Source organism: Pteronotus mesoamericanus, unplaced genomic scaffold (assembly GCF_021234165.1).
Source record: "Pteronotus mesoamericanus isolate MK-2021 breed Mesoamerican mustached bat unplaced genomic scaffold, CSHL_Meso_final contig_40, whole genome shotgun sequence".
Lineage (NCBI taxonomy): Eukaryota > Metazoa > Chordata > Mammalia > Chiroptera > Mormoopidae > Pteronotus > Pteronotus mesoamericanus.
This window is the reverse complement of record NW_026555150.1, coordinates 443,752-457,503: the sequence shown is the minus strand read 5'-3', so window position 1 is coordinate 457,503 and position 13,752 is coordinate 443,752. Positions and strand designations below refer to the sequence as shown.

Sequence of the window (13,752 nt, the reverse complement as noted above, 5' to 3'; positions counted from 1 at the left end):
TCCTTCCAGGTGCAGGAATGGATTTACATACACTCACTCTGTCAAATTGAGCCAAACCAACGGCTTTTTCTCAAAAGGATGTCCAGGATAAGAATATGGTCCGAGACCCTGGAACAGACTCAAACTGCCTAGTCCCCAATGATAACTGAGCTGCAATTATGGCCCTAACAGGATTTTTGTATTCAGTAAAGGAAGATTTTTTTCCAACCAACTGAGATAAGTGGCTACAGATTATGCTGTGACTAGGACTGCGTCTACTTACATTTGGCAGCCTGAGCCACAGTGAAAAGGATGCCAAAGAACAGCCATAAAAGCAATAAAAATGGTTTTCACATCCTTAGAGAATGATTCTTTAAGTCAATGAAAGGACAAGGGGAAGGAAACAAGTGTGTATGAGCATAATTGTGAGTGTATGTATGAGTGAGAGACAAACAGAAAGGAAGGGAGGGTTGATGGGAGGAAATAAGGAGGGAGGGATAGAGATAGATGACAGATAGATTGATCGTGCACACATTATGATCTGTCTCTTAAAATAGGAGAAAAGACATTTTTGCCCCTGGCTTGTTGTAGAACTTGAACAGGTCTTTTCCTTTTCTGGGATTCAACTACCCCAAAGGTCAAATGATGGCTTCCATCATAATGGTCTGTGAGGTTTCTTGTAGCTCTCATAGTCTCTGGTTCTATAACTCACTTTTATAACTTGGATTTCAGCTATAAGTGCAAAGACCACAGAGTGACTGCATGAGTCTTCTTTTCTTTGTATCTTTTCTTTATCTTCTAATTATATCTTCCTTTTCCATTTATCGTAACAGTAATTTATGGACCCTCCCACCAGGCAATCTCTGCCTCATTTCCTGGCAATAAAAAATAATTTCTTTTATTCTAAATTAAGGGCTACAGAAAGCTCTGAATCCAACCCCCAAACCTTTTACTTGTAAGGCTCTCTAGGGAGAATGTCTAATAGAATGAAGGACATCATCCAAAATACTTGCTGGTTATACTTACAGCAGCTCCAGGACCCTTGGATAAAGGGCAGAATGAAACCATATTATGTTACAGAAGAGAACAGATATGTAGGATAAAAAACTGAAACTCATAGACATAGACAACAGTATGGTGGTTACCAGAGGGAAGCAGGTGGGGGGGTAAAGGGGACCCAATATATGGTGATTAAAGATGATTTGACTCTGGGTGGTGGCCATACAATGCAATATACAGATCCTGCATCATAGAAATGTACACTCAAAACATATATAATCTTATTAACTCATGTCACCCCAATAAATTTAATTTAAAAAGAAAATAAAAATAAATGATAGTGGCATGACTAGAAGAGAGGAGATAATGATAGTACTATGGCCAAATTACTCCTTGTATCTAGATTCCAGGACTTCACAGTCATTCCTGAGCAGTGATATACCAAAAGTGGGGATGCAATGAGAGCAGTCTGCCCAGTTGAGAGGAATATATTATCACTGATGTTATTTAGAATTTTTAGTACATGGTGATAAAATGCTAATCAATTTTAGTTTCATTATTGTTTCTAAATTCTCTACAGATAATGCCCATGGAAAGTTGACATGATGAAGTGAAATGTGAAAGGAACATCTCTATATTGAGAAGAACTAAGTTCTAATAACAGTAAGAGTCACTAAGCACCTGATAGACTGAATAATGCGCTTACAAAGATATCCAGGTTCTAATCCATGAAACCTGTGAATGTTACCTTAAATGACAAAAGAGACTCTGCGGATGCGACTAATTTAAGGATCTCAAGATGAGGTTACCCTGAACTATCCCAGGGAGCCCTAAATACCATCACAAATATCCTTAGAAAGATGCAGTAGGGGTTAGTACCACAGAGAAGAGAAAAGGCAATGTGACTACTGCAGCAGAGATTACAGCCATGTGGCTACAAGCCAAGGAATACTGACAGAGACCAGAAGCTGGGCTAGGCAAGGAATGAATTCTTCCCTAGAGCTTCCATAAGGAACCAGCCATGCCGACACTTTGATTTTTAACACCATAAATCTCATTCCAGACTTCTGACTTCTATAACTGTAAGATAATATTTTTCTGTTGGTTAAGCCACTAACTTTATAGGTAATTTGTTACAACAGCAATAGGAAATTAATACAGCATTGGCTATATACCAGAAATTGCATTAGATACTTAACACAGATCATCTCATTTCATCTCCACATCAGCCCTGTGAAATATTATTACACTCATTTCACATATGAGAAAAGTGAGGCTCTAGGAGCTCACTCAACCAATTAGTGGCAGAGCCTGAACTGGAACTCAAGTATGCCTAATTTCAGAAGGCAGGTTTTTTTCCTACTATAACATGTAGTAAAAATAACCATAATCATGAGTACTTACACTCAACTGAAGCCTGTGCTAAGAACCTCATATGTATAATTTCTGTTAATCCATTCATTTTAAAACACTGAGATTTAAGTTAAAAAAATTTAATAGCTGAGTGACAATAGGAAAATTACTTATTCTCTATGACTCAGATTCTTATCTGTAAATGGAGATGAAAATAATATTACCTGCCTTATAGGTATGCTGTGAAGGAGCAATAACTTAATAATTATAAAGAGCATAAAAAACAGTGCTTGGACCATAGTAAGTGCCATACTTTAAAAGTAGCCCTTATGATACATTCCCTCAGGAATGCGGTCCTGCCTAGTCTTCTAACTGGGTGATCTTAAGCTAGTTCCTAGATTAAAGGCATCTCTAGGCCTCAGTTTCCCCATGTATGAAATGAGGGCTTTGGAAAACAATGAGCTCTGCCATTCCATGATTGCATGAAAACTCTGGTAATGGCTCAGAGCTTCAGGGGTTTATAGAGCTGCTGTGTTTCCCATAAACTAAAACTACTTTTTGTGTCCATACACAGTGAGTTTGACTAACATAGATTAATGAGCACTCGAGGCAACCAAATCATTCCATGTCACATAGCAGTTTATCTTTGTGAAGTCCTTTTAATGAGATGCTTTGCTTCCTAAAATAAGGCAGATCATTAAACTGGCTTTTGAAAAATGTAAAGGCTCTAGTATCTCAAAGCAATGAGCACTGTGACACCCAACATTATTTTCACCAATATGTGACCTTTTCTCCTTTTTTTTCTTTCTTCTTATAACTGCCGCGAGATGGGCCTAATGTTTGTGGATGCCAGGTACCTCATTTAGTGTGACAGAAAAGTGGTAGGAAAGGAGTAAAAGCTCACACTAAAATAACTCATGTGTGAACCACAGTTTCTCTGGAGGAGTCATGTCCCATGGTGACAAGGGAGATCACAGTCCCCAACCTGTGCAGGCAGTGCTGGGTACCAGAGGAATGAGGAGTGAAGGAGGACAAGCAAAAACAAAAGACAAAGAGTCCCAGAGTGGTGATCTTAGAGGGGAAAACAAGTTGCTTCTACTCTCACCATGATTGGGCCCAGTCCTGCTGGTATTTACCTTTTACCTATGGAGAACTTGAGATATCAACAGCTAACTGGTCAGCAATGATTGCTTTCAACCTTCCTTTTTGGCAGATTTTCTCAAATTGTTTTTACCCTGTGTTATCTTATACTAAGCATCATGCAGTGAATACTTGTGCCCTTCCAAAAAAAATTCATACATTGAAATCCTACCCCCCCCGCCAAGCAATGGTATTAGGAGGTGCATTTTTAGAAGGTGATTAGTTCATGAGGGCAGAAGTCTCATGAATGGAATTCATGTCCTTATAAAAGGCCCCACAGAGCTCTTTACCACTTCCACTATGTGAGGACACTGCAAGATGACTGTGTGCAAGCCAGGGAGTGGGCCCTCACCAAGAATGAGACCATGCTGGTACCCTGATCTTGGACTCGCAGCCTCCAGAACTGTGAGAAATACACTTCTGTTCTTAAAAGCCACCTGGTCTGTGGTTTTCTGTAATTGCAGCCTGAACTGACTCAGACACTACGTTAATAATTTCTAAATACTTTCAGAAAATACCATCGAACATTTTCTCAGACCTCCACATGACAGTAGCTATCGTCCACTACTGACAGTTGAGAAAACATGGTAACAAACAGCAACTGAATTCAAGCATACATTCATTTGAAGAATGCAACATACTTGTGCAAGTGATGTATTTAATCAGTTTCCTGTAAGTATTTTGTGAAGTTCTTAAAATAATGTTATGCCTCCACACTCCTGAGACTGTTGTCAAGTGGGCATTTTGTCTCTTTTTTTCCTCCTACTTCCTTGTCCTGATATGGCCACCAAGTCTCCTCTTCAAAGATGGTTGCTATGAGACTAGAATTCAATTCTCTGACCAACCAGGTCCACTGTTACTTTGTTGTTAGTTTATCAAGCTTCTTTCCTTTGAAGTACACTCATGTGCACAACCAGGGGCAAAATCTCCCTGTAAAACACCAAGTCATCCTTCTAACCCTATCCAAACTACACCATTTCAGTGCTCTGAACTCTTCCCTGAACCCCAATTTTTCCCCCATATTCCCCATTCCATAGCCAACTTATCTGTTGGGAATAAGAGAAGTATATCAAGGTGGCCTCACTGAAGAGATACCCTTTGAACAAGGCCTTAAGAGATGGGCATGAGTATCGCAGGCAAGGGTAAGCAATCCAAAATGAGGCAAAACTACATAAATTGTTGAGCAGTGGTTATCAGAATAGGAGTATGCATTGAACATAGAGATTTCTGGACCTCCACCTCCAGAGACTCTGACTCAATAAGTCTGGGGTGGAGTCCCAAAATCTGCATGTTCAACAAATGTCCCATGCAGTTCTGATAATGATGGTTTACAGATCACACTAAAAAACACTGACCTAAAAACAAGCTTAGTGCATCATTAAAATTTGTTCATCTGTAAAACTGTGTACGAAAATCCTTTTGAGGGTCTAGGGTGACAGTTCGAGCTCATCTGAAGAAATTGGCATTTGCATACACTGAGATACAATCATTTTTAAAAAGAGATTTTATTTTTTTAGAGAGAAGGGAAGGGAGGGACAAAGAGAGGGAGAGAAACATCAATGTGTGGTTATCTCTGGTGCACCCCCAGCTGGGGACCTGGCCCACAGCCCAGGCACGTGCCCTGACTGGGAACCGAACCGATGACTCTTTGGCTTGCAGGCCTGCACTCAATCCACTCAGCCACACCAGCCAGGGCAATATACACCGAGATATAATCTTGATGTTTTGGTATTGCTGAGTAATGGCATGCTAAACAAATCCTGCCTAAAAAGAAGTTAGTTCTTTCCATTATCTAACTCCATAAAAGCCAAAAATTTTAAGTATATAGTGTGCATTATTTTATTGTCCTGCAAACCACAAGAAAGAAGATACTTTTTTGTATACTTAAACACCCTTATATCAAAATGTTATGACACTTCACCTTTTAAGATGGCACTTCGTGGTGTTTTGGCACCAGCCTAAGTTACTTTCTGCACATAAAGCAAAATGTACTAACAAATTGGAGAGGGAGGAGTGGGGTAAAAGGAATGTATTTGCACATGTGAATTAGTGTATAAGCCTGATGGTTAACTCATTATGTTAATGCATAAAACTTATGAGGCCAAGATTATGAGTTTAATCCATATGTGAACTAGATAGCTATCCTCCATCACTTAACAAACTCTATCCATCTCAGCTCACCCACCAATGAGTAAATATAACTGATCTGGGCGTAAGAGTGTGCCTAGATATGTGCAAGATATTCCGACTATGTATAAATAATGTAAAGATGTAGATCACATGTTTTAATAAGAATGGGTTAAGAGAACTACCATTATTTAATACTGTAAAACCATAGCTTTTACCTAAGATTATTCAAATATAATGGTTTCATGTGCCACCATCTGTTCCTTTAGACAAGTATGTTAAATCATCTTTCTGAGAGTCAAGCTAAGGGAAAATAAAAAGTATGGTTAGTGATAATTTGTAGATGAATATAAAATGGAGGAAATACTCAACCAAAGTAGCTTTAAAACGCAATAGTTGGATATATAATTTTATTTGTCAATCACATATCAATAAAAGCAAAGTGCAATACTTTTGGGGGGATTACTGTCGAAAAAGAAATATAAAAATAAATTAAAAAATGAAAAGAAATATAATTTTAACATGAGTCATTGGGCTTCTGGATCTTTCTTCGATTTCCACGAAAGAGCATATGAGAAATCTGAAATCTCATTAAGAAAAAAGTCTAAGTAGCTGTCTTATGCTTGAGTGGCCACTGTCATAAAACTAAAGCAGACTTAGGTCCAAAGCATGCTGGAATCTTGCAAGAAGATCCCTCTATGAATCAGAAAGATGATGGGGCTAGTCTGGAAAGAAACTGGGAAACTGGTTCCAAAAGCTAGCTTGGGAGAGGGCAGCTGACTCTCCCAAAGAGTATGTTGGTTTCTGCCCTAAACCTGAAAACATTCAGTACTAGTGTCCTCTCCAGTAAGGTCAGTGACTAAGTCCAAGAAATCCAAGAAGTAATCAAACACTTAAAAGACAGACGGTCAGTAGTTAGGTTCTAATTGATTCTTCCATATATATCAGATCCCCAAACGAGCAGCTAACCAAAAGGGAACAGTATCTAACTCACTAAGCAGGTACAGGCAAGAATTTTTAGGGCATTAGAGCCCTAGTTAACTGCATCAATATTCCTGGGAGGACCCTATCCTAAATGGTACTGGGTAAAGATGATGATAAGATGGGAATTGTGGCTGGACCTTTGAAGCAACTGTCTCCAGACAAGTTAATACAAATAATGGACATAGTATGGTGCTTGGCACAGAATAAGCCCACAGTAAGTGTTAGTTACCCTTATGTCCACTTGGCACTTTTGAAGCCCGTTTGTTTTCCTCAGTCCTTATTCTTCTCTTGCTGTGACTTAAAGACCATATAGGAGTCTAAAGTTCCGGTCTGGATATGAGACTATGACAACTTCAAAATGTCAGAGTGAGGCTGACAAATGCAGTACTGCACAGCAATTAAGACTATGGGCTCTGAGATCAAACCATCTGCATTAAAATCCCATCTTTTCCATACTGTATAACCTTCAGCAAGCTGTTTAACTTCTCTGTGCCTCTATTTGACCCTATAAAAAATAGGCATTATGAAAATATGAATTAAATTTAAGTCCTGGCCAGGTAGCTCAGTTGGTTGGAGCATCATCCCAATATGCCAAGGTTGCAGGTTCAATTCCAAGTCAGGGCATATAGAACAATCAATCAATGAATACACTAAATTGACATGTATCGTATATGTTAGGTGTTTAACATGGTACTTAACACAATAAGCATTTACTAAATGTTCACAGTTGTGATTAATATTTTCTCTTTCTGGTCTGGCTTAGGAAGCATGATTAAATCTATAGTTTTGGATGTCTGTGGGCTCAGCTGGGAAGAGCGGAGGAAAGGGAAAACAAAGGAAACAAGGAAGGAGGTAATACATTGAGATGATAGTAGCTGACAGTGACTTGGGGTAGCCCCTATAGTTGGATAATTTTAAACTTTAATAGTCTCTAAACTTAAAACAATGATTTCAATGCAGGTTTCAAATACCATAATTTGGCACATGTAAGGGGGGAGATTTGATGATAATCAAGGACTTTTAACTCCAACTGCCTCACTTCACAGCAAGTCGGAAGACAGTTAATCCCCCTAGGCATGGACCAAAGAGTGCTCTGAACCAAAGGCCAATGGGAAGTCAGGCCACAGAGCCAGCTTATGGATCTCCTCACTTTGTAAAGTACCCAAAGCTGGTCTGGTTAGGGAAAACAATTTTGCTTTTATGCTAGCAATTTTTCCACTAGAGTGCTTTATTCAACCCTAACCCCATGCCAGGCTAGAAAAGGCAGTTATTAGATTTGGCTTTAATGAAAATGAAACTAATGAGTATAACTAAGGTGATTAACTAAAATGTATCGCCAATTTAGGGAAGAAGAGTGCTGGCTAAGCAGGGGCACTACTCACTTCTAGATATGGGCTCCAAATTGCAGCCTCCAGCAGCATTAAAAAGGAGTTGATGGAGGAAGGGAAATCACCCTAGTAGACAAATATCCAGCACTTCTGGTATGGATAAATAGCTGCCTTTTCCTGTCTTACACCCTCTTAGGCCCTGGCCTTTTCTCTCTCGGGGTGACATCCACAAAAAGTATAATATTGACATTAGCAGAGGCAGGAGAGCACGTAAGAGCCTGGGCCTTGGAGTCAGACAAACCGGGGTATGATCCTTCTACTATTAACTGTGTGGCTTGAGCAAGATGTTTAACCTCAAGAAGCTTCAGTTTCTTCATGTGGAAATGGAGTCAAATTGGTAACTAGCCCACAGGGTTGTTATAAAGATTTAAAGAGATCATTATTTAATTCAACAAATGTTTGTGAAATGTCTTATTTTATGGCTGGCCAAGACTGTGCGAGGTGCTACAGACACACCAAAGAAAAAGACAGACATGGTTTCCGCCCTCATGAAACTTAGATTCACAAGGGGGAGATAACTGTGTCCCCTCTAAGCTATAACTTGACTTTCTGCTTAGAGCGGGGCAATAAGAGTTGGTGGTTGGATGTGTTTTAGCAACTAGAAACTAGGCCTTTTACCCACCTTTAATCCAAATACTACTACTGCCTGAGACTATACAGGGTGGGGCAAAAGTAGGTTTCCAGCTGTGAGTATGCAAAAAAGAGTTTATTCTTGTATTATTATTTATTAATTATTGTATTGTTTCCATATGAACAACTGGAAACCTACTTTTGCCCCACCCTATATTCTGAAAAAGTGCTCTCTCCACAGGTTGCCTCACTGTTCTGTGCTGCCCGCCTACTGGAACATCTTTGCTCTTTTTATTCACTTATTAAGCATTATATATTGATGGAAATGGAAAAAGTCAAGTGGGACTTAAGCACAGTGATGGTGATGGAGAGTGGATGGAAAAAAAAAGTGGAGGAAAAAAGTAAGAGCAATGTGGGGCTTTTAAGGACATATTAATCATATATTTTATATTAAGTATAATTGGAAGCGTTGAGAGCTTTGAATAATACAAAAAGATCATTTGTGCTTTCAAAAGGTCTCCCTTTCACCAAATTTTATAGTGAAAACTTTCAAACTTACAGAAAATTTGCAAGAATTTTCCAGTGAACACCCACATACCCACCACTAAGAGTTTATAATTTAAATGTATTAGCCTTGCTCTGTCACTTATTTCTCCATCTAGTCATCCTGTGCATCCAGTCCATCTTTGTGTGTGTATGTGTGTGTCTGTGTGTGTGTGTACATGTTCAGCTTTATTGTAACAAAGCAACTTGTACACTTTTAACATTTAAAACTGAGCATCATCTTTCCTTTCCAGTGAAACAAAAGGAAATTTAAAAATAAACAGAACAAAATTACAATAGAGAAATGTCAGTTCCGAGTAAGATCCTACAGGTTCTGCTGATTCTCCCACTGAGTGGCAGGGCTCAAGTCATCATCAGATTATTTTATTTTAAAAGTGTCATTTTAAATTGCAAGGATGTCCATTAAACATCACAATTAAACATGCCAAAGGAGAAGCCATGTTGTCAAAATGCCCACTTAACCCACCCAACATCTCAAACCCACCCTTTGCTGACCTTATATAACCCCCTTTCTTTTATGTTTTTTTTTCTTTTTTTTAAACAAGAGAAAGTAGACAGATACACGTTGGTAAATGCTAACTGTCCATATTCACATAGAGACACAATGTAATCTCTGAGCCCAATATACAGAGAAAGGAGGATAAAAGCTAGAATTCTATGTACTACTACACAGGGGCCTAGCATCCTTAAGCTTCCAGCAGAGCTAAGGAAGCAGAAGGTTTTTATTTTTTCCCACAGAGCACAGTGGTGTTGATTCCATAAAGTTTCTGTCAAGATAGGAAGGGCTAAAAAATAAATGTGGAACAGAAAAGGGCAGAGATTCTTTTCCCACTGTATTCTGCTCAAGGTACATCCCCCTCAAATAAGGTGAGAACTATGGTGTAAAGGAGAGAAAAGAGACCTCAAAAACAGGGAGACTGAGCACAAGAGGAAAAAAAATGGCTGAAACCTGCTCCCAGGGACTGGACAAAATTAAAAAAGAAGATTGGAATCCATCAGTGTTTCATTAGTCATCTTCTCCTTCATCTTCCTCTCCTTCCTCCCCCTCATCATCATCTTCATCTTCTTCATCTTCATCCTCATCTCCTTCTTCATCAAAATCTTCCAACCCTTCTTCTTCATCATCGTCATCATCATCTTCTTTTCCTTCCCCTTCTTCATCATCCATATCAGGGACCAAGTAGTACTGTAATGGATTTGGCCAGATATCATCTTTGATGACTTCTCCTAACTCATCTGCACCTGCATCAGAATGGTCAGTAAACCAGGTAAAAAAGGTCTCTGGTTCCTCATGCTGCCTCTTCCTGCTGGCTTTATTCTGTGTTTGACTTGAACATTTCGTCAAATCCTTTCTAGATTTCCATTTGATTTCAGTGGACTTTGACGATGGATCACCGCTCTCATTCAGATGAAATTCTTCGCAGAGAACTTTATTTTCGAAGTAAGGATTTTCATCAAAATAAAAATCTACTCTGTAACCTGATTTAATATCTTCAAATTCTGTCACTTCAACTCTTGTCAAATAATGCAGTGCCTCTTCATCCTCTTCCCCAAGCAGTGCAGACCCTTGTGGATGGTTGACAAATGTTGTTACCCCAAAATTTGGGATTTTGGCGATCAATTCTGACCTCTTCTGAAAAAATGGTTGGCGAAGTTTGTTATATTTCTGTTCTACTTTCAAAATCTCCTCACTGGCTTATTCATTAAGTCTGTCTATTTCATTTTGTACTTCATCAATATGTTCAATTGCTTCTTGCTGTTCTTTATCTTCCTTTGGCAAGTCCTGAGAGGTTGGCTTCTTCTCTGTCTTGGGGGCAGGAGGAGGTCTCAGTTTCTTCATGAGGGGTGGGAGCAAAGACGGGCGCTGGGTAGCCATGCTGTGAGATAAGCCGGAGAATCTGACCTCAGGGAAGCGGCGGGGGTGGAAACAGTGCTGAGAAATCCATCCAGTCCATCTTATTTTCACATGCATTTCAAACTCAGTTGCAATATCAGTACAGTTTTCCCTAAATACTTCACCATGTATATCATTAACTAGAGTTCAGTGTTTGTTTATACTATTTTTTTCCTTTTCCCAAATGATCACTTTTTAAAATCTCACTACAGGAGGAGAATCAAGATGGCAGAGGGAGGAGAATCAAGATGGAGGAGTGAGTGGAAGTCACACTGACCTCCTCTCAGGACCAACCTGGAATTACAACTAAATTGGGGCGAAATCACCTGGAACAAACAACTGAACAATAGCAAGAGAGGAGCCTTGTAACTTCGGAAACAGAAGAATCGGCTTTACGGCAATCTAACCAGTAAGGAGTGCGATAGAGACTTGAGAAGGCGGGCAGGGCGCCCATAGGCAGCAGCACCAGAAGGATATTGAAACGGCCAGTGGGATCCCTCTGAGAAGAGCACAGTCTAAACAAAAAGCGGAGATCTCTAGCCCACAGCACTACAGCCCAAAAAGTACACAGAAAACAGCCAGGTGCGAAAAGCAGCAGAATTGCTCCCTACCAGAGACAGGAAGCTGGAGATGCAAAGAACTGTTTAAAGGACCAACGCATACATTTTCATTTGCAGCCACTTACCCTGGTCTCCGGCAAAGGCGGGGGCAGAGTGGGCTAGAGACGCCTGAGGAGAGAGTAGGGAAGGAGGCTTTGGGGAGAGAACTGAGAGAGTAGCCGGTGGGATTTTGGTGCTGACTCATTGCCCAGGGAAGCAACCATCTTGGTCAGGCAGAGACCACTCCCTCTGAGCAGCACCAGCATCAAAGGACCAAATAGCCCAGCCCCCAGGAGGGATTCCGCTCCGCCCTGAGCTGCCTAAGGCAGCCTGCTGAGTGCAGAGTGAATAGGTTAACAGCTGAAGGAGACAGCCACAGACAGCAGATTAATAGAAGTCTCGAACAGACTGCCTAAGGTCGGACAGGGACAACATCTGACATCATCAAAGGCAGATCGAGAAAGTAAAAACAGCGATCTACAATCACAGAAGTCCACACCACAAAGTCAGGAAATCAAGACAGATCAACTTAAGAAGCAGAAGCAAAGGAGAGTTGTCCCACAAATAATGGGAAGACAAAGAAATATGCCCCACTCGAAGGGAAAGGAGGAATCCCCACTAAGAGAAATAAATGAAATAGAGGCCAGTATCAGATACTATCAGATACTGAGTTCCAAACAATGGTTCTAAGGAAGCTCAGTGAGCTCAGAGAGAATTACCAAAACTACAGGGACACTACGAAGAACTTACTGCAACTATATCAGCATGAAAAAGGACACAGAAACTCTCAATAAGACACAAGAGGAAATGAAGACACAATTTCTGAATTGAAGAACACAGTAGGAGGAGTCAAAAGCAGACTCGATGAAGCTGAGGACTGAATCAGCAAGCTGGAGGATAAGGTAAAAAAAAGCTCCCAGAAAGAGCAAGAAAATGAAAAAAGACAAAAAGAATGAAGAGACATTGAGGAAAATGCAGGACAACCTGAAACGTAGTAATATTTGTATAATAGGGACAGCAGAAGGAGAAGAGGATGAGGAAGGGATAGAAAACCTGTTTGAAACAGTAATGATGGAAAACTTCCCTAATGGGAAGATAGAAAAAGTCATACAAGTCCAGGAAGCACAGAGGGTCCCATACAAGAGGAACCCAATGAGGCCCACTCCAAGACACGTCATCATTAAAATGGAAAATATGAAAGACAAAGAAAGAATCCTAAAAGACAGCAAGGGAGAAACAGGTAGTAAGATATAAGGGAGCCCCGATATGGCTACCAGCTGACTTCTCAACAGAAACACTGCAGGCCAGAAGGGAATGGCAAGAAATATTCCAAGTATTGAAAAGCAAAGACCTGCAACCAAGACTGCTCTACCCAGCGAGTCTCTCAGTTAAAATGGAAGGTGAAATAAGGAGTCTCCCAGACAAGAGAAGGCTAAAAGACTACACCTCCACCAAACCAGCACTGCAAAATATGCTAAAGGGACTGCTTTAAGATGAAAAAGTTTTCTATGAATACCCAGTTCCTTTCAGAGTTGTCAATACTTGATATTACCAATATTTTTAATACTCATTAATGTGATTGTGACAATGATGTTATTTTAATTGTTCCTTTACTATTTGTTGAAACTACACCTGTTTTAGTATATTTCTTGCCTATTTCTATTATTTAAAAAAAAGCTTTAAGTGACTTTTTGGTATTTTTTATCCATTTACTGATTAAAGGTTTGTTGTACTTTATTCCCTAAAAAAACAAATGAACAAACAAAAAACAACCTATTAACCATGTTTTAGATGTGTTGGAAAAACTTTCCTATTCTATCCCTTGTCCTTTAACTTTTTTATATGTATATTACTATATAGTTGGATGTTTAATATAGTCATACTGTCAATATTTACTTTATAGCTTCTGGGGTTGAATACCTTACTTCAGGTCATGAAAAATATTAGTTCTATTTTCTTCTAAAACTCCTTAGATTCTACATATTGATTTTTAACTCACCTGAATATTTCTTGTATAATGTGTGAAATATGGTTCTACATTTGTTGTGTTTCAAGTAATAGTGGTCCATGCACCTTTTTTGTTGAATCAGCCTTATTTTTCCCATTGATTTGAAATATCAACTTAATCATATATTACATTGTCAGACAGATGTAC

At 39.5% G+C, this 13,752-nt stretch overlaps 1 protein-coding gene across 1 annotated transcript; it reads right to left on the bottom strand.

Annotated features, from left to right (window-relative positions):
- Positions 1-10,110: 10,110 nt before the first annotated feature.
- LOC129073279 (protein SET-like) lies at positions 10,111-10,980 on the bottom strand. The gene is given in 1 exon segment (XM_054576941.1): positions 10,111-10,980. A coding segment is annotated over 1 exon segment (870 nt).
- Between the last annotated feature and the right edge of the window lie 2,772 nt (positions 10,981-13,752).